Below are 22105 nucleotides of genomic sequence, written 5' to 3'. Positions count from 1 at the left end.
TCACCCTGCTGTGTATTCAGCCAAAATCACAATACCAATACGATATCCAAACTTGTTTGCCCCAGCACTTAGGTAGTTTTGCACTATGTCAATTATAAGGCGCCGTAAAATAATTAAAATACATAAAATAGTTCCAATTTTAGGGCGGTCCGTACAATTACGGTAAAATCCACAATTTTACTGTGACCAATTTTGCCAATTACAACACTAGAACAAACCAATATTTCTAATTTCTTCACTTCTGCATTGGTTTCCCCAAGGATATATAATCACTCAAAATGACCTCAAAATCTCCTAATGAGCAGATATTCCCCTTTATCCCTTGAGTAGGCATCCTGGTGACAATCATAGTTTTAAGGATTTACTTCTCTGAGGACAGATCAAAAACTACATACAGCTTGGTTCAAAATGTTTCATTCCCAATTATAAGCAAAGAAACTTTGAGAAATGAGAAATGTCAATGAGAAAACATTATATAAGAATAAAATGGATTTTTCTGGGGTGTTTACTCAAACATGAATACACATAGTGACTTATTTGGGGGGGGGGGAGAAAGTCCTAGCCAAAGGGAATAAACAAGTCAAAACAAGAAGCAAAAGGAAATCACTGAAAAAATGAACAAAAAGTTCCACAAATCAATTAATGAACTGAAAAAATATATATAAATTAGTAGCAAAAAACAACGGAACGGTTTACAATAGGGTACAGCAAGACCAAAGAAGTTGTTATTGTACACTAGGAACTAGCAGGCTTTTTCTGAGAATGGGTTGTTGTATGATTGTTTAGATTTAATTTAGAAGAATATTCTCTTTTGCATATGTCACACTTAAACGGTTTCTCACCAGTATGTACTCTATGGTGCTTAATCAAATTGCTTGACACAGAAAAAGTTTCACTACATGTCACACTTAAACGGTTTCTCCCCAGTGTGCACTCTTTGGTGAGTAATCAAACTGCTTGAACTACAATAGGTCTTGTCACATATTTCACACTTAAAGGGTTTCTCCCTAGTATGCACTCTTTGGTGCTCAATCAAACTGCTTGACGCAGAAAAAGCTTTCTCACATACCTCACACTTAAACGGTTTCTCCCCCGGATGTACTCTATGGTGCTTTATCAAATTGTTTGATTGAGAAAATGTTTTTTCACAGACCTCACATTTAAATGGTTTCTCCCCAGTGTGCACTCTTTGGTGATTAATCAAATCGCTTGACTGAGAAAAGCTCTTATCACATACATAACAAATATATTGTTTTATCCCTGTAGGCCTATTTGTTTCTTTACATCTTTTAAATATTTTGTGTTTTTTACTGCGCAAGGAACTATTCAAATATATCTTATTTTTGTCCAAGTTTTTTGCTTCAGAATCTAATTCAAATGAACTGAAACAAACATTTGTAGAATGACTCTGTGTAACAGCTAGTGATGGACATCCCTGTAGTTCTAACTCAGGAGCGCTTGGTGAAAAATTACCATGCATAATTAAATGTTGACTCACGTCGCCAATACATTCACAAAAACAAATAGGACATCTTCTTGTCTTTCCCATTTGGTGTTCTATAATGTGAGCAGCAAAATCTCTGTAATCACTAACTACTGCAGGACAGGTGTCACACTCTATTGGTGATAATTCTTCACAACCTGTGTCTATATGGATATCTAGCACGAATAATGATTTTTCTGCTTTTGCACAGGAGGCGCAACGCCAAATACCAGCTGTTAAGTCTTCAATAACCTTCTCTGTCAGCTTCTTCACCTTCACGATTGGTTTTGGGCCAAAGAGTTTTGGTTGATCCGCACCATCAGAACTGCACACAGTAGAATGAATTATCTCTATAGTAAAAAATTATTTTATTAAAATTAAACAAGGTGAAAACAATTCAATAATTTGACATCATAGCAATTTCAAACGAAAAGTGAACCTTCTATAACTGTTACCTTTTTGGGATCTACACTGCCTACCACTTTCGAATGAAACAAATATGAAAGAACGAAACTTGAAAACAGTTTCACTTCATAGAAGAATTAGAATTTGAATAATAATATAATTTTTTTATCAGCTTTAAAACTTGCAGCTTTAAAGCATTGTACCAAAAAACTCATAGACACCAGAAAATAATTGTGTAGTTCTAAAAATGGGCATATACAGGAAAGAGTGCCCCTTTTTCACCGTGATTTCTGAACAAACTTAGGTTTAAACTAAATTGATGTTCAGCTTTCGTTTTTAGCCTACAAATATTTTATGTAGACTGAAATGTATGTCTTTTTTTCGAGTTAATGATTCTCACTTATTTAGATATTCCTTTAAGATAACATTATTTTGAGCATTGTAGGAGCATTGAAGTCATACACAAAAGAAAGACACTAGAGATAAGACATCTAACTCAGCTTCTTACGTAACAGTTTTACACCTACGTACTTTCTGACCTAAATTGGCAGCTGAACTGTTCATTTTGTCACTGGTATTTAAGCTTTCTCTGGTTTCGTTGGGGTTACAACGACTAGAATTTTCTGCAGGAAGATCATGGTTTCGACTGAAAAAGAAATTAAATAAATAAATTTTTGGGCAAGCCCTTAATGCACACTTGCATAATATCTCGCATCCAGGGTTCACACGGCCGCAACTTCACGCGCGAATCAGCAACGTTTATCTTTTTTGAAGATTATTCTATTAAATTTCGTGATTAGTTTCAACAATGTTGAAAAAAATAAAATGAACTAACGAAAATTTAATTTAAATTAATTAAAATTGATTTATTTAAGTGGCATAACATTCAAGTGGCACCATGCTGTTCTATCCCCATTTGCAAGAATTATTTTGATGGACCTTGTCTTAAGGAGCACAAGAAAGGCAATGGGAGAACACGGAATCCAAAGGGAAAGTAAAACCTCTGGACTTAGATTATGTTGATGATTTAAACATCCTACATGAAAGTGTGAGCACAATGAATTGAATTGTGATCAAAATGAATAGGAAGAAATTGAACTCTGAATAAGAATGAATAAGAAGAAATTGCCTACTGATTGTTTTGGGTACCCACCTGACTGATTATATTTAAAACGATAGGCTGTACGAAAAGTGGTGTTCAATACTGCTTTCTAGGGCTATAATTGAGAGAAAGGTTGAGATGACTAGGGCACGTTCTGCGGATGGAGGATGACAGATTGCCAAAGATAATTCTTTTCGTCCAACCGTGTAGGGTTTAACGGAAAACAGGTCGTCCACGGTTTGGGTTGAAGGACCTCATAAAGAAATATTCAAGGGAAATGGGAACGTCCTGGGAGGGCGCAAACAGGGGGGGGGGGGGCTTTGAATAAATTGGGATGGAGGAGGAGCGTGCGTAGCTGTGTTAGCCTCCAGCGTTTTGGTGCGTTGGTTTGTCGTTAGTAGTACAAGTAGTAGCATTTAACTCTGGAAAAGAATAGTCAGCAGTTTTACCTACATCTGGTCTTTTCCAAAAATTCTGACCAATACTCCATTGGGCCTAGGGTTTATGTTCCCCCCCCCCCAAAGATATATATATATATATATATATATAGATATGTAGGCTGTGGAAAGCCTACAGATCTTACTTGCATCAAGTGAATAAGACACTTTTATAGCGGGATTCATTCTTTTCGAATCTGTGAATTCAACGAGTCATAAATACGAAATTACTCAGAATTTTCAACAGAGAATTATTCAAACTTGCTTGAAAATTGGAAATTTTGGAAAAAAATTGGAAAATTGAAAATTGGAAATTTCATGTCTTCAATTTGTTTTTCTTTAATATCTAATTATATCTAATGTCTGATTAAATTATAATGTCTAATTATATTCAATGTCTTTGTTTTTTACTATGACAAATTCAAAGTATATTTAAAAATGTGCTTGGATGAATTACTAAAACTGACACTCAACTATCAAATGATATCATGACTGTCGACATTAACAAACTAAACTTGCAGATGGAAAAAACTTAAAACAACCTACGGGCTACAATCTACACAACCAATGCAGGAATGTTATTCTCCTGTTTTCAAGACGGAGCAGAGGTAGGAAGAGAGATTAAAATTTTAATGACATACTTTTCATTTAAATCTGACATCATTTTTGATCGGCTTCATGATATTTTATTTTAGAATTCTCAAAAGAATGTTTAAACAATAAAATATTATTATTTTGCTGAATGTAAATAAAAAATCTCCATATTTATACTCTCCAATTTTGGAGGTTAATAAAAAGCTTAAATTTGAATTATGTTTATATTGTTAGATATATTGTTGATGTCGTGCATGTAAAATTTACAAACACTTTTTTTGTTTGACAAAAATATTTCCTATTTCAAACAAGTTCACAACACCACTAGTTACAAATATACCTTCTTCATTGTTGTCCAGATTTTGGGAGTCCGATTCAGATAGTAAATTGGTTATTCTGGATGCAGCATCCACAGGTAGCTGTTGATGCTCAGATGATAGGGTAGAAATAGAAGCTCCTCGGACCATTTCAGCTTCAATTGATGAAATATCTCCAGCTTCAACAACAAAATAAAAAATAAATAAAGAGACAGAAAATAACAAAAGTGGGATCAAATATTCTAAATAATTCAACAATGAATAATAAAATCCTCACAAGATAAAAAAAAAACAGACTAAAAACGTGAAAAATGATATTAAACATTAAAGGTCGACAAATTTAAGCGTTATAATTTGATGTAACCATAATAACAGTGTGACAATTAATTAAAGGCAATTTGATTAACATAAAACAAATTAAATTATTTAGCACTATATTCACAAATTTGCATACCCAAATGATAGCCAATTAATTTTTGGAAACAGAAATAACTAGAGCTAACCTATTTATACTTACTAAGAACTAGCCTTTGTGGACTGGAAAGGCATAATAGCAAATTATCAGCGCTTCTGCCTTTAACTTATATACAAAAAAAGGCTGTAAAGCTTTATACTTTCACAAGCACCTTTTGAGGTTAAAGTTCATCCAAGCTAATCTGCTGTTTCTAAGATGTTATTGAAAAACTTTACCGAGATGTTCTAAAAGTATTAAGAACGCCCATATTCACAGCGGGCAAGATACCGTTGCAATAAAAAGTCAAACATTTATATCATAAAAGCAGGTGTGAGGCTACGACGTTTTTTTTCTATTTAAATAAGATACTCTGCCACTTGTCTCTTTGTGATTGTTTTTCTGTTTTAATAGCCTGGGTCTACTTAGATACCAGTGGGGTAAAACACACGCTTGCAACAACTTATTTTTGGGGAAAAGGGTGATGACTTGGTGAGCACAGGAATCTAAACAACGCCAAGCTATCAAAATCAGGATTTGTTCAAATTTTAACCATTTTCAAGTGTTTTCAAGTCGGTTTTGAAATTAACACAAAATTCTTTTCCTTGGACAGTTATTTTTCAAAAAGCATTTTCATACTATAGGCTACTATGCACCATGGTTCGCTTCGATTTACTCTTTACCTGGCTGCAGCAATTATTCTATTCTTCTTGTTATATTGCTCCACAGTTTATAGAATTGGCAGTAAGTTTACCGCAGATGATTTCTGGTTCTTCATTCTCGGTGCGAACAAAAAGCTCCTCCCACTTATTTGTGCAGTTATGGATCAGTGTGTTTGCGTCAGTCAATGAGAAATGGTTAGAAAGTGCATTATTCGAAATGGCGAAAGCAGAAAAAAACTTGGTGAGCCGGCCAAGTGGTTTGCAACTGTCCCATCTCACAGGTATTAATTAATTTATATAAATTTTATTAAATTATATTTTTTATATACTGTGGACTCATGTTTTTGGAATTTGTTGGATTTTATAAAAAAGGGGGCGGGGGGTTGATGAAATTTGTGAAAATAAGGAATTTTTTTTCTTCTAATAACTGGTGGAATAGGTGAGATGGTTTCAGGGGCGGATCCATGATTTTATTAGGGGGGGGGGGGGTGCAAAATAGGTTGATCCGACAAACTTACGTTAGGCGCAAGTTTAATTGATGCAAACTTGCTTTAATCACGTAAATTAGACTACTTTACGGGGGTAACCCTCGCCCCCCCTCCCCCTCTGGATCCGCAACTGGATAGTTTATCATTTTTTTTTCATGTCGTAAAATTTATTTTCTCAGATTGTAGTTCCTGTGATATTTGAAAAATCTAGTTACCTGTTTCGGCGGAGAGCCTAGATAAGACTAGTTTCGTTTTCAATCAATGTTTTCGTAAGAAATGGGCAGACCTTTCCTGAACTTTAAAGAACAAACACCTCTGTTTGAAAATCTTTGCACTTTGTGAATTTAGATAGCGATAAGGGTTCCTGATTGAGACCAACTTTAGGAGTTGGGTTCTAATTATTGGTTGCTGTGGTAAAAGTTGCCACAATAGCCCTATCCAAGAAAAATACCAAACGTCTTATATAATGTCTATTATAACGTCTATATATATATAACGTTATATATAATATAACGTCTATATATATATATATATATATATATATATATATATATATATATATATATATATATATATATATATATATATATATATATATATATATATTTATATCGGCGCGTACAAACAGCTCCTCTCATTTGATCTGCCATCAGCGGTCCAATTACCCTGGAACACGTATTTTGGAAGAAACTTTCTCAAAATGCCTTTGAAACCAACTTGAGACTTCGAAACCTATTTTTAATTCCTAAAAACATCTAATAATAACATTGCACTACTAATTACCAATTTTCATGTATGTATTGGAATAAATTAATTTAAAATTAGTTTCTTCAAAATTAGTGTTCCAACGTTGAAGCCAAGTTTCGCGTCCAAGAGTAATCTGACTTGTCTACCTGTGAAAAGATCTAAAGTCGCTTATGTTTATAGGTTCTCTGGAGCACTTGCACCTCGGTCCGGGTTTTTATAATGGGTGAGATAGGGAATGATCATACTGCTAATTCTATAAACTGTGTACTGCTCAGAAAGGACGTTAAAGGGATGCACTAAGTATTAAAGGGAACGTAATATAATTTTTATATGTATGGCTTTTGTATACTTTTAAAAAAATGCTTTTTGTTTATTTAGTTATAATTCCTGCTTTGCATCACTTATTGAATATTTTATAATCGAAATAAAAATAGCAGTGCCTTTTGATTAGACTATTTAAACTATATTGTGGCAATAGATTTTCCTGAGAAGTCTCTTTCTATTTTTCACGGTATAAAATAGTTTTCAATCTGGTCTGTTTTTGACAATGTGTTGTTTAGTATTCTAGGCATTTAAACTTCATACTCTTGACTTTTCCATGTAATTAATAAAATTTTTTAATTTCCCTCTAAGGTTTTTTTTAAGGTAAGTTTTCAAAGAACATCAGATTGGGATGAAAGTAGATATATGATTAATGAAAAGAGCGTAAAAAATCGAAGTTTGTTTTTCCAGAAATGTGTTTGATTTTCCAGAAAATTCTGGGTAAGGATTTATAATTTTATTTACTTATGGTTGGTTAAAATCTTCATTATGGACTCGACAAAGCTCAACTGTTACTTGATTAGCTATGCTGTACCTTATAGTAAAGTACAGTAATTTTATTTTGAAAATAATAATAAGAATTTTTAACTTTAAGAAAGTTAAAAAATCGTATTAAGCCAATGACCAGCACAATTAAAGTCATATAATATTTCAAACAAAATAAGCAAAGAGGAGACCCAATACACATCTCAAAAGCCTCCAAAAGACCAGAGTATCACTTGTGCTTAGCTGGATATGTTTTTTTTTTTGTGCGGTATGTTCTTATTTTTCATTACACCAACTAAAACATAGCAACAAAAATAATAACTCAAGGCTTTTCAAGCGTAACAAATAACATACTTAAAAAATATTCAAGTAATTTCAGTTCGGTTTTTATTTTACTTCTTTTTTTTTATCTTGGCTTTACAAAATCACTTTTAGTTCCTTTGGGGAAATACATCTGCTAAAATTTAATTTTTTTAAGTTTTATGTCTGCTGATTATAAATCAACGAAATTGACATTGTACCCCTTTCTTTGATTGCCCTTCCGATGCCCAACAGTCAGTGGTTTGAAAAGCGAGGTTACCACCAGAAGCAGACTCCTTTCTGAGTTTAATGAATGATGATCTTTCCATGTCTTAAACCTGACTATTTTAGAAAGTGATGCAAATAACACTGCTTAACTTTATGGAGCTCAAGGTTTGTGACTCACAGTATGTGAGACCGCAGTTCCAGATTTGTATTCTCTGTCAGTGACCTTAGCTGCTCTGGTATCTTCTTCTCACTAGAAATTTGGCATTGAAGGGACCGACATCGCATGTAGTAGATCAATACTTTAGCAGAGTGGGATAATGGAAGATGGATACATTTAGCTGGGTTGGGGGGTGCGTGGATTGGGGAATTTCCTTTTTCAAACTAATATTACAACGTTATTATTTTCAAATTTACCTTCATCATTACAATCAAGATCCTGGGAGTCCAACACAGATGTTAAATTGGATATTCTGGATGAAATACGTAAAGGTAGCTGTTGCTGCTCAGGTGATAGAGTAGAATTGGAAGTTACTCTGATCGTTTCGACATCGTCTGGTGAAGCATATGTAGCTTCTATAACAAAACAAATGAAGAGATGGAAAATTATCAAAGAATGATAAAATATTCTCAATAATTAATAACCCCCCAAGATTAAAAAAAAAAAACAGACAATAAATGTGAAAAATTACATATAATATGAAAACTGAAAAATTAAAGTCTGATAATTAGATAAATAGGAACCCAATTTCACAAATTAGCATTTTATCCACAGATTAAATAGGGGCTTTAGATAGAGTGCGAGATTTGAAGCGTGGGACGTTGTTAAGTATGCGATATAAGGCTTTGTATATGTGTTTGTAAGTTTAAAATCCTTCCAGAGTATTTAGCTAGCTAACACAAAAGCCTTAAGCTTTAGTAGCTAAGATAAACAATGGAAAAATACTCTTCATATATAATATACGTCAGAAGTGACCTTCCACTTTCTTCTCCTGGTGCCAACACCTGGAGAGTGCCACTCTAAGTGATCTACGCCACCTTGTTACGTCACTGTCCTTACTGCGTTAAAGGAGAGTGGCTTGTAAGTGTGTAGAAAACGTTCATGTTCTATAATTTGTTATTATAAAATATCTTCAAAATCTTTTTTTCTACTTAAAATACTATGATAAGAAAAATCTCAAAACCCATGTGCATGCCATTCCTTTAAGTGTTTTTTTTCCACCATTTTTTTTTTTTACTAACAATACTGTTTTGGACATAACGGGAAAATAGTTTTCACTTCTTCCACACGAAAATTCTCTTCCTCTCTGCCTTACTCCTAGAGATGCTGGACATTCTTTTGTAGCTGAATATTTATAATGAACATCTCACCATGTCAACTTCTGTTTAAACTGTCTTTTTCTAGAGTTGTTTATGGAAATTTCTACATATGGTAGCATAATCACATTAAATATTTGCAAATAACATAAATACAGTGCTGATTTACGCAACAATTCTGTCTTTGCTTTTAAAGTAGAGGCCTATATGACACTGACTGAATTGTTTTGTGTTTAACACTTAATTTTTTTCATGAGTTTTCCAAAAATTCAGAACGCAAACTGAGTCCTACTATAAACGTTTAGTAATGCAAATTGAAAGCTTTATATAATAATAATAATAACATATTTTCTGCTGGATTTACAACAATGGAGGAGAAATAATTGGAGTGACTGTCCAAAATCATCTACAAGTAAAAAATATTTACACTACAATACTTACTACAACAGTACAAGATGATACTAATGTTTAATATTTAATTTTAGAAATGAAACAAGTTCTTTGAACAAAATTAGCCAATTCTTCTATAGAGAAATTAGCTAATTCCAGAATTTACAGGAATTGTTGTCCATAATCCATTGCAGTTTCAAGTTATTTTTTTTCATCTTGTTATGGCTTCAGCAGTTTCAAATCTTAAGATGATGAAGACTTAGCAAAGTCTAATTTGTTTCAGCTTTTCTCAATAAAATATTACCCAATATATATGATTATACAAAACACAAATGCTTGACATGTACCTTCATTGTCAAAACATGTGGAGCCCAATTCCTGGGTGTCAGGTTCAAGTTTACATGGTCCTGAAAAGCAGCAAAAAGTACCCACAGGAACCTCTTCCCATTTAGGAGACAAAAGATGGGTTTGAAAGTCAAAAAGCTCCTCACAGTCACTTAGTAAAGCCTCTTCAACTTCTGAAAGAAAACATAGGCTAAATAAAAGAGACATCAAACACATTCAATAGAAAAGCTTACAAAACAATCCCAACTACTTCCCCCTTTTCAACACAATTACCACGAAAATGAAAAAATGACCCTCAGAAGGACAGAAATCAAACTATCTTTGCAAATAGCCAACACGAAATGTCTAGATTTAGAGTCAATAAATATTCTTGAAAATTCTTCCACAGGTTATGCAGTTGATAGGCTAATGAGTTTGCTAAACATCTAGTATAAAAAAAGCCACCAAATGATTGGTGGCAATGTTGCTTTTTTTTAAATGCTCGTTCTAGTCTCCTTTAGTGTCTAACAAAAAAATTGTTCAATTAATTCTATATTTGCATCTTTCATTCATTTTGTTTCAGATTATATACTGGTAAAATGATTTTGGAAAACATATGCATATACACAAGAGAAAATAGATACCCCACTTCCTGTTTGATAGAAACATTGAAATACTATAGCTGATAATTGATATTTTTCCCTTCCAATTCTAATCAAATAACTGAAAGATTATCACCACTTATATGAATCATTTTTTCTACCCCCCCCCCCTCCCCCCGGAAAAAATCTTTCTTTTTAAAAGGCTCTTATTTGACAGCAAATATTGCCTAGAGGAAAGCTTGCTACTTTAAGAAACAACAAACATAAAAATCAGACTACTTGTGGTCAAACTATCATTAGATTCCATAGGGCTTAAGCTTAAATCTAAGAACAGGTATTGATTGTTGATTGGATTTGTTGTTGATTAAAATAAACAACAAATCCATGTGATAAAATATTATTTACAACAAACATAAAAACAATGTTTCCTGGAAAACAAAACTTGGAATATTTTTGGTCAGTTATCTATTAGATATTCACACTTATCTATACTGAACAAATATCACATATTCATGAAAGAAAAAAAAATCAGTATTTGGAACATAGGTGAATATGTGGAGGGTAGGTTAGCGGAAATTGTATAAAATCTACTAAAAAAAAACCTAGAAAAATCAATTTTTTTTCACTCCTCCCTCCCCTACTCGAAATCTATTGACTGCAATATATAAAACTAGCAACACCTGCACACACCTTGAAAACAAGTTTGAGAAAAGACTGGGAAACTTGACAGAATTTAGACAAGTTGAAAAAACCTGATGGAATTATGTGCTTTTTGCCAAGGAAATAATAGAGATACAAAATGGCAAGACAAAAACAGCAAGACAATAATAAATGTCACAAGATAAAAACTAATAGCTTGTAGGTTAGCTACCAATATTGGTGCTTAGTGGTGACTGAAAAAAGAAGATTGTTTGGTGTATCCTCTTCAATCACCAACATATACCTTATCCTAAACGCCTTTTCTTTTTCTTGATTTATTTACAAATCACAAAAAGATAATCATAGGAAACAAACAAACATCAAGTAATGTTATGAAAAAGAATATAGGTAATTTGGTTAAAAAAAAAAATTATTATAAGAGACAGAAACTTGTCCCTATAATTAATATATAATAAATTATTATACATAATAATAATAAAACTAGTCCTTATAATGAATAGATAATTATTGTGGCTGCCTCACAGAATAGACACTTTTAGTAGGAATGCTTTTTTCTTATTGCTTTCTTAATTTGTGCTTTCTAATTTTTTTTATGGTTTATGCCTGCAAACAGAAAATAGTAAGAGAAAATTTTTCAACTTGAAGTCTTGTTGTCTCCCCAAACTGAAAAAATATAGCTAATAAACTAGACTTTTGTGTAGCAAAATAACCATTCATTGCCTAGCTTTTATGCAGTTGCATGTTGTTTCATTTTTGTTATTTTCACTGAAAAGAACTTTAGAAGTAAGAAGAAAAAGAAGCAAATATTTACTCTAGAAAAGCAGCTTTTTTTTAATTTTTTTTTTACAAAAATTATATTGAATAACTTACCATTTTTAACAACAGAAGTCTCAGGAATGGTGATAGGCTCAGCCACGTTTGGAATTTGAGGGACATCCATAATAATATCTTTGAAATAAGTTAATGTCAGCTATAAAATGTATAATATTATTAACAAAACTTGGAAATGGCACTCCAATTTTAAATTCTTTCCACAAAACCTGCAGATTGTTATGCATTCACAGTGTATATTTTCAAACTGGCATTTTTATTCCACTTTTTCACAAATTTCTGAATTTTTTTTTTTAATGTCTTTTTTGGTGGCTTGAGTTTTGTTGGAGTAATGCATACATGATAAAATTGCAGAATACAGGCTATTATTACATTGAAAAATCAACACTTTCTTAATCATATTCAAAGGCCAAACTAGGACCAAGGAAGATGCAGGACAGTTTTGAAAATTACTTTGATGAAAGGCTTGTTGATGGTTTTAATGATTAAGAAAACTAAAAAATTCAATAAAGCTTAAAAAATAATTCATTGCTTTTGTCAAATCAAATTATAGAACCAAGATGATAAAAATTACTATTCTGTAGATGATCTAAAGATGTAGCATAAGAATTTCCCTGAGTGTAGAAAATTTATTTATCCTTTTGGCTAATATGTTTTCACTTTATTCACTAATGTCAAAATAGGACTAATTCTGGTAATTATCAATGGCCTTTGCTATTGTGGTTACACAAATTATATATTTTCCAAAGTCCACAATTAGCTGTTCTTACTTGATTTAGTGACAATTGATCTAAAAGTAGACGCAAATAGAATTTAAATATTCACCTAATAAAAACCCTCAAAAACAAATGATTTTCCTCTGACCCCCCCCCCTGCCTCTGATTAGCTTCTGTTAATAATTGACCCCCCCCCCCAAAAAAAAAAACTTGTCTTGTGTCTAGGGTTTAATAAGTGAACCCCCTAAAAAAAAATTTTCCAATCAATACTATTGTTATATAATGGTTACTATTATTGCAGTAGCAGCACACAAATGTAGGAGAAAAATAGGACATAACCATACATATTAGAACCAAAGTTGCAAGATGCATAACTTCTTATGCTGGGCCTGTATTAGTTGCACAAAATATTACCCATTTATAGAAGGGTTTAGGGCTAATTTTTCAATATTTTGATTTCTACCTAAAACCAGATGACCTAATCATAAAAACAGGAACCTACCACTCAATGCAATTGTATGTGGTTTTATCAAACAAACAAAACTGACTAAAAAAATGATAATAACATAAAATATACCTTACAAGAAATAAATATTACATATGGGCACATTGATGGGAGGAGGATACAGGGTTATTGCCTCCATCCCATCTTAGATTTTGAAAGTACCTTTTATGGTAATTTTAATGAAATAATAACTTTACTTTGTACTTTCATTGAAAGCAAAATCTTCCTAAAGAAAAAAATTTGTGAATTGACATACCCCGATTACACATTTTGTTTTCATGTTTTAAAATGGAGAAACTACCATATTTATTTACTGATATATTTATGAAATTGATATATTTATATTATATTATATTATATAATATATTATATTATATATTATATATATTATATATTATATTATATATATATTTATATTATATATTATGATTTATGAAATGATATATTTATGAAATATATTTATGAAATTTTCAAACTGAAAATGTGAAATTTTCAAACTGTCAAACTGAGGTCTGGAAGGGGCAATTAATGCCCCTTGCTATGGGGCCTGCCCTATAGCAAGTTATACCCCTAGTTGAGCAAAGTTGTGAAACTAAAAACAGTTGTGTTGTGCTTCATTTAAATAGAAGATCTATTCTACAAGGGTTGAATTTAATAACATCAAGATTTTTAAAGATCATCAAAGGTCAGAAAGGGAGAAAGAGTGGAGGTAGTTGCTTCAAAATACCTTCATGGGACATGCTTTAGTTTATACATGCATCCCTGAAAGTTTCATTTCCTAATCTAATCCCTTTCCAGGATAGCACAAAGCCGCTAAACCAGAATTTTACCCTCTTTGTTGAAATGTGTCTTGTGTAGTGCATGGACTTGATGCATGTTGTTTTTGTTTTTTTTATGCATGTTTCTAATATGTTTTTTTTGCTACAAAACATTTCTTAATGGCAAAAAGTGCCAGTTGCAAAAAATGGTGTAAATGTATGACCATTCCACCTCATAAGGAGACATGTTAAGAAAGCAATGCAAGAAACAAAAAACAATAAGGTAAAACTGGCTTTGAATAAAGGCTAGTGAAAATTGTACATGCTAGTTTTAAACAATAACAAAAATGTGTGTCTTTTCTAAACAAACCATTCTTTAATAGCTGTAATTTATTCGTATACCCTAGACTATATGTTTATGTAGCCTCTGCAAATTTCATTTTTATCTATGCAAACCATTTGTTGGTTTAAATTGGTTAAAATTGTTGATTACAAATCAAAAACCAATTTTTATGTTATTAATTGGTCTCAGTTAAAATGTTGCATGGTTTTTAAATATGATGCAAATTCACCTTAGGAATGGCTAATTATGTTTGTTTTTTTCTGTAGGAATTTTTCCAGCTCAAGTATATAGAATCTCTCATTTCCAATAAGTAGGGACATAAACACACATTCTCAGACCCTAACTTTGGCTACAAGTGTATTCCCAAACAATTTGTTCACCTATTGAAAATGTTTAGCCTGTTGTTCTGGTGAAAGGAATTAAGGTAGCAATTCACCTTAGGAAGTGTATTATGGTTTAGACAACTTTAGACCAACATATTATCAGAATTCCCTGCAATTTTCACCTAAATACTATTAGTCTTAGCAGGAGTAATAGTAGTAGCAGTAGTATTAGCAGTAGTAGTAGTAGTAGCATGAAAATATTGCTTTTTGGCAAGTTCAACATCAGTCACAACAAGCACAGTAAGCTTCAATTCAATACTCCAAGCCCTTCCTAAGGTAATTTTTACAACAAACTGACAATAGCATGATGATTAAATAAAAAATAAAAATAAGAATTAGGCTAAAAAACCAGCAGCCAATTGAGCAAAATTATGTAAAACTGAAATCATCACACCTTATTACCAATCAGGAATTGAGAAGTATTGTATATGTAAAAAAATGGCTAAAAATCTAAGCTATGCATCAATATGGCTATTATTAAAATTATTTAAGATCAACTTAATTGGGAACAACAGCAACTTAATCTAAGTGAAAATTGAATACAGAATTACTGGCCAATTTCATGTGGTAAAGCAGTTATTGGTACCTAAACTTATCATTTCCAACTATTATCCATCCTTCAGTTTCTTTTCTCAAAGTGTGAATTCACTTACTTGATTTTTGAAGTTACCTGAAGATAACTTATTTTTTATTCCCATGAGAATTAATCCATTGTGTTTGAATTCTAATTGAATTCAAATTAAAACAAACATTGGATTGTAAAAAAATAAAGGATTACTTCAAGTACATCTGTTTCTTCTGGCAATACATAATTACCAAATACAAAGTTGCCTTGCACTTCCCATGGGTTTTGTCTACCTTAGAATCCTTAAAGCTTGAATATAATGCCACCAAAAAGACCTTGTCAGAGCCCCAAAAAAGGGACCGATATGTACACAACATGTGATGAGAATTTAGGTATAAATTCAAGTGCTATGAACTGTGACGGATGTAGCCTCTGGTTATGCATTGATTGTCTGGAAATGTCAGAGGCTGAATACTCTCTACTAACTAAAATGACATGGCAAGTAGGCTGCGAGTGGAAATGCCCAGTTTGCAAAGGTAACCCACAAGTGACAGGTGGGGCGTCTATGGACAATATTCAGAAACTTATGGACAAGACTCTCAAACCATTCCGGTCAACTCTTAGTGCAGTAAATGAACTGGACACCAAAGTGAAAGATGCAGTGAAAGAAGTATTTTCCGAACTTTGAGAACAGCTAACCACCAACATTGAAAACCGTTTTGGTAATGTTGGGAGCCGTTTGACAACCCTCGAACAGTCTCCCTTGTTTGACAAGGATGCTGTTCAGAATTTGGTTGAGTTGGAGATTCAGACGTTGAAAAAAGATCTTGAGATGCACCTTGAAACCAAAGTTAAACAGATGGTTGCAGATGATAGACCGTCAGCATTGCAAGCTATATATTGTTGTTTTTGGTGTCCCCCCACAGAGAAATGATGAACTCTGCATAAAAAAATATCTTGTGAGTGATTATGGGCTCCCAAACATAAGCCTCTCTAATGTCTATTGTCTGAGGAGTCAGCAAAGCCAAGTTGTAACCACCATTACCAAAAAAAGGCCTGTTCCCATATTATTCTCAGTCCCAGATTTCAAGACTAAGAAGCAGATTTTACAAAAGTCTTACAAAAGAAAAGGGTCAGGTACAATCCAGTTTCAAAATGATGTCTCCAAGACTGACTGTCAGAAAAGAGTAAAGTTATATGAGGAGTTTCAGGTCAGGCGTGCACAGGGCAAAGTTGATTTGGTTATACGTAAGAACTCTATAGTTTCAAAATACGGTCAGATTTGTGCAGCCCTTCCAGCTGCAATGCAACATTAAACGTTTTACCCTACATTGTAACCAGCATAAATGGACAGTTAGAAGGTACCATGTTTCAACGAAACATTAGGGACAAGCAGCCCCCTCCAGGCATGAAATGGAAGAATAATCTTTCCGTGTTGTATACAAATGCTGATGTACTTTCAAACAAACTTGACAAACTTTATTCTTTGGTAAATTTGCAGAAACCTGATATAGTTATCATGACTGAGGTGCTCCCAAAGCACTGTCTCAACCCCAAAGCACATTTCTTTCAACTGAGTGGCTATAATGTTGTGTACAGCATGCATTCAAAAAGGGGAATTTGTATTTATATTTTGTTGTCATCTAAATTAAAATATGCAGAAGTTGATGTTTTGTTTACTATGGAATTAAGTGAAGTAATTAGTGTGGAAATTAAGTTGCCAGGGATATCCCAAAATATGAGGATTGTAGGCATATATTAAAGCCCTTCTAGAAATGAATTTAGTATATTAAATTATGATTGCCTGCTGAGTTATCTGTCATACCTTGTGTCTGTTTCCTCAAAAATTCTTGTTCTTGGTGACTTTAATGCACCCAATATTGACTGGTTATCCCAAGCTACATCAGGGACAGACCAGAGTTTTGCTTTTAAACTTGTGCAAACCTTACAGGACAGCTTTCTGCACCAGAATGTTGTGGATCCCAAAAGACTCAGAAGCAATTCCACTCCCCATGTACTGTATTTGGTGATCACAAAATCTCCAGATGACATACTAGACCTTAAGATGCTGCCACCTCTAGGTAAAAGTGACCATGGAGTTATGTCTCTATCAATGAATGTAAGTGCAGCAGTGATCTCTGGTTCTAAACTTTATTATGATTACAGCAAGGGTTGTTACAATGAAATTCAAGACTTTATCTGTTCTGTTTCTATTGTTGAGGAGCTTCAGTCTAGTAATGCAGATGTAGATGTTGCTTTTGAGTTCATCTGAGAGGCTATAGAAGATGCAAGTGATTGGTTTAAACCATGTTATTACATAAAAGAAGGTTCAAGAAAAAGAAGACAACTGCAAAAATTTGTACTTGATGCTATTAGTGTTAAAAATAAACAATGGAGATAGTATATGTTGGAAAAAAATGAAGACTCATGGTGTGCCTATAAAAGGGCTTGGAATCACACCACTTGTTCTCTAGACATTAACTGGGAATCACTTGAATTGTTGATCATTACTAATATTTGAGGGTGTCCAAAGAAGTTTTGGAAGTATGTTAGTAGAAATAAGACTGACTCCTCAACTGATTTGTGCATTTTTGATGACCTAGCTACAAATGAATTAATAAGTGATGATCAGAAAAAGGCTGATGTGTTTAATCAAGTGTTTATGTCAGTTTTTGTAAATCCAAATGATGTCCATGCATGCAGTCTGCCCCATTTTAGCAAATTTGTTTCAGCATATAAAGTGCCCTTTGATGACTCTGATATTTCTTCAGAGCAGGTTTTAAAAATTCTCTGTGACCTTTCTGTTAATAAAGCTCCAGATATAGATGGTATTTCTAATGCTTTTCTTCAGAAGACAGCCATGTGTTTAGCTGAACCTCTTCCGTTTTTGTTTAACCACTGTCTATTGAGTGGTAAATGGCCTGCAGCGTGGAAAAAAGCGGCTGTAAAGCCACTCCACAAAGGAGGATCTAAATCCCAATTTGGAAATTATTGTCCAATTTCAAACACCTCAATTTCTTTGAGAGTTCTTGAAAAGATCATTGTATATTGGATAAAGGATTACTTCAACCAAAATAAACTATGGCATCTGTCACAGCATGGTTTTAGAAAAAACAGGTCATATAATACACAGTTGCTAGAAGTTGTAAAAGATTTCTAAAATCTGGCTGATTTCATTTCGAAATTTGATTGCTTGTACATTGACTTCAGTAAAGCATTTGACAAACTTTCAGTTAGTTTGGTGCTTGAAAAATCTGAAAAGTATGGGCTAGGCAGTAAAACTTTAACATGCATTACAGATTACTTATCAGGCCGTTTCCAGAAAGTTATAGTCGGTAGTGCACTTTCAAGTGAGAGTCTAATTTTGAATGGTGTGCCACAGGGCAGTTGTTTGGGCCCAGTGTTATTTTGTTTGTTTGTCAACAATTTGCCTGAAGTAATTTGTCACTCCACTGTCAAAATGTTTGCAGACAATATAAAACTGTATAAAAATGTTACCTCCCCGGTAGATGTCACCCTTATTCAAGAGGATCTGAATGCCCTAAATGATTGGTGTAAATTGAACTCCATGTTTGTAAACTATCAAAAATGTTTTGTACTCCCTTACTTTTCAAAAAGCTTGACTTATCATTATTTTCTTGGTGATACACCTGTTTCATCTGCAGATTCAATAAGGGATCAAAGTATCCAGTTTGATAACCAGTTGAAGTTTCACATCATGTGTCAATAATTTCTCAAAATGCTAACTACAGTCTGCTTTGGATTAAGAGAAGTTTTATGAAATTTAACCTTCACACTTTTATGACACTACAAGACATATGTTTGCCCGGTGGTAGAATATTGTTCCTCTGTGTGGTATCCTATATGGAAATGTGACTTGCAGCAAATTAAAAGGGTTCAACATTGGGTGTCAAAGTTTGTGCCATATTTGAGCCATTTACCATATCAGCATTGACTGGAGGGTAAATATCTACCAAATCATATTATTGACTTACGGATAAAGTGAATATAACACTCGATGCCTTTTTTTATGCTGATTACAAATATAATAACCATTTCTATCAGAAATGAATTTCAGCCCCCCCCCCCCTATCTATGCCAATTCAGGGTATATATTTATACATTAGGGGGAGGTGGTGGGGGCAAATTTTGTTTCTGATGTAAATGGGATGTAAGTTTAAACTTTACCAACCCCCCCCCCCCTAATGTAGAAATATATACCCTGAATTGGCATATATAGATGGGGGGGCTGAAATTCATTTCAAATATAAATGATTATTATATTTATAATCAGCATAAAAAAAGGCATCAAGTGGTATATTCACTTTATGCATAAGTCAATAATATGATTTGGTAGATATTTACCGACTGGAGTGTTTGGGACTTCCTTCTCTGGAGTTTCAACAGGATAGAATTGACCTGATCAATCTAGCAATCTAGATTGACCTGATCAATCTAGGCTATTAGTCTAGCATTATTTCTACTAGGCTAGTTCAAATTAATAAAAGCAAGTATATAAAACTAAGTATCAAGACCCAAAGAGGCCCAAAGAGGCCTTTGGTTTTTTCAGAGAATGTCTCAAATATTCTCTGTTATTTGAAATGAATTTAAACAGTGGGTAGCAAGAAACATCTGAACTTCTGGCTGGAGACAATAAATGCAACAAATAAATACTTGGCTGATTAAATATAGCACAGTAAAACAAATCCATACTTGGTTATCCAAATCAAAACATAAAATGCTTGAATATAAAATAAAAAGTTAGAAACTATTAAAATTATGTCCAATATAGTTAATAGAATCATTTCTTCTATTTTATAGGAATCTTCATTTCGACATTTGTCGAAATCCCTAAAAAGAGTGTGGAAAAGAAATTGCCGTTTTCAAATATTAATTAAAAAAAACTTTCCGAAAAATAAGTTTTTCAAAGAAAAGTAAAGGCCATTTTAAACTTAACCTCAGGAGATACAAATACCTGTTAAAATTCAAACTCAAAACGACCAGAAATTACTATTGAAGAATAAATGAAACCGAAAACGAACAGAAATTAAATAAACAGTCATAGCAAAAAACATACAACAGGTACTAACATAAATGAATAAATAGATCTTAAAGCGAGTAATGCTTATATTGAAGATGAAAATCTAGCTTAAAACAAAAACAAATATTTTGCTATTAAAGTATAAATGAAACTTAAAACGAACAGAAATTAAATAAACAATCAATGCGAACAAACATACAATATATATTAATGCAAATGAATAAATAAATCTTAAAAAGAGTGAAGCTTAAATTGAATATGCAAATCAAGTTTGAATCGAATAGAAATAACTACAAACAAGAGTTTGGGTATCGTCTCACTGCAAAACCCTAAAACCTATTGCGTCATTGGCGCTTTACTGAAAAAAATTCTTTGAAATATTTTCACTTTTATAACTTTAAGAAATCAAAAATTAATTAAGATTTTAGGGAATAAATATCAGCATATGTATATTAAATTGACAATGCACATTTTTTTTTCAGTAAACTCATTTTAATTTTTTTTCAGTAAAGTACAAATTATATTCTGGCTTTTAGAAAGCATAGGGGTTTTGAACCCTACTCACATTAATTTATGCTCGTTACTCTAATATTTACTTTAATTTTTGTTCGTTTTGGGTTTCATTTATATATTGATACTGATTTGGGGTAGTTGTACTGCTTGGTAGATTATATGAAAGTCCGGACGCCAGGTGTTGAAAATGTGAACCATACCACGACGGAATGGGACTGCTACGAGAATTAGCCTACCCTCTACCCCCTAAATTGACCATGCGAATTCAAAAGTACCAATGGCACTTGCTTGCGAGTGGTGGAACACACCGAAACTTGACATTTTATTATATTTTGGTGTTTCATGCAAGTAAATACATGTTCCACAAAGTTTGAGGTGCAGTTTTCCGCTCAAATAGAAATGCCTAGAAGCCATAGAATGTTTTCATAACAAACTAACACGATTAGTTAAAAAAAAAAGGCACAGTTAAAAAACACGGCAAAACTTTATGAGTCTTGAACAGTCTTGGGAAGTATAAACAAAATCAAATTGAATATTAGATATATAATGATATTAATTGTTGAAAGATCAATCAGTTCAAGTTTTTTTTTTCACTGTAATTTTTATTTTCATTTTCAATGCTGTAAGAACTGGAAAATAATAAATTTGTAATATACGAGTAATTCGTTTTCAGTGAAGCACCAATGACGCAGAAGGCTTTAGGTTTTTACAGTTAAAGAAGGGGGGAGTATCCAAATTTTGCTTGTAGTGAAACTATATTTGTCTTGACCAATCTTGAAAAGAACTAATGAATTAAACTGAATATTTAATGCATAATGATATTAATTGCTAAAAACTCATCAGTTCAAAATTTTACTGTAATTTTAATATTTATTTTCAATATTAAGTACAAAAGAAAACATTTGTAATATAATTCGTTGTCAGTAAAGCGCCAATGACGCAGTAGGTTTTATGCTTCTGCAGTGAGACGATACCCACTCTTGTTTGTAGTTATTTTTATTCGATTCAAACTTGATTTGCATATTCAATTTCAGTTTCTCTCTTTCTAAGATTTATTTATTCATTTACATTAATATATATTGTGTGTGTGTTCGCATTGATTGTTTATTTAATTTCTGTTCGTTTTAAGTTTCATTTAT

The 22105-nt window shown here is 32.7% G+C and overlaps 1 protein-coding gene and 1 pseudogene across 1 annotated transcript; both read right to left on the bottom strand.

Moving 5' to 3' along the window:
• Positions 1–639: 639 nt before the first annotated feature.
• LOC148943903 (uncharacterized) lies at positions 640–3613 on the bottom strand (annotated as a pseudogene).
• LOC148943902 (uncharacterized) lies at positions 1829–20189 on the bottom strand. The gene is made up of 5 exons (XM_089101652.1): positions 20126–20189; positions 12182–12281; positions 10073–10243; positions 8436–8594; positions 1829–4517 (listed from the first exon to the last, which is right to left on the bottom strand). The coding sequence occupies exons 2-5, from the start codon at positions 12249–12251 to the stop codon at positions 4285–4287; spliced, it is 633 nt and encodes a 210-aa protein (XP_088957778.1). The 5' UTR covers positions 12252–12281; positions 20126–20189; the 3' UTR covers positions 1829–4284.
• Positions 20190–22105: the final 1916 nt, after the last annotated feature.

This window comes from Artemia sp. Qi Xiang Cuo, chromosome 15 (genome assembly GCF_049724085.1).
Source record: "Artemia sp. Qi Xiang Cuo chromosome 15, ASM4972408v1, whole genome shotgun sequence".
Lineage (NCBI taxonomy): Eukaryota > Metazoa > Arthropoda > Branchiopoda > Anostraca > Artemiidae > Artemia > Artemia sp. Qi Xiang Cuo.
This window is presented reverse-complemented; position numbering and strand designations above follow the sequence as displayed.

Coding starts and splice junctions, on each gene's coding strand:
- LOC148943902 (XM_089101652.1), bottom strand. CDS start 12,251: ATGGATGTCCCTCAAATTCCAAACGTGGCTGAGCCTATCACCATTCCT. Junction 8,595..10,072: donor CACATGTTTTGACAATGAAG/GTACATGTCAAG, acceptor GTTTTGTTATAG/AAGCTACATATGCTTCACCA. Junction 4,518..8,435: donor TCTTGATTGTAATGATGAAG/GTAAATTTGAAA, acceptor TTGTTGTTGAAG/CTGGAGATATTTCATCAATT.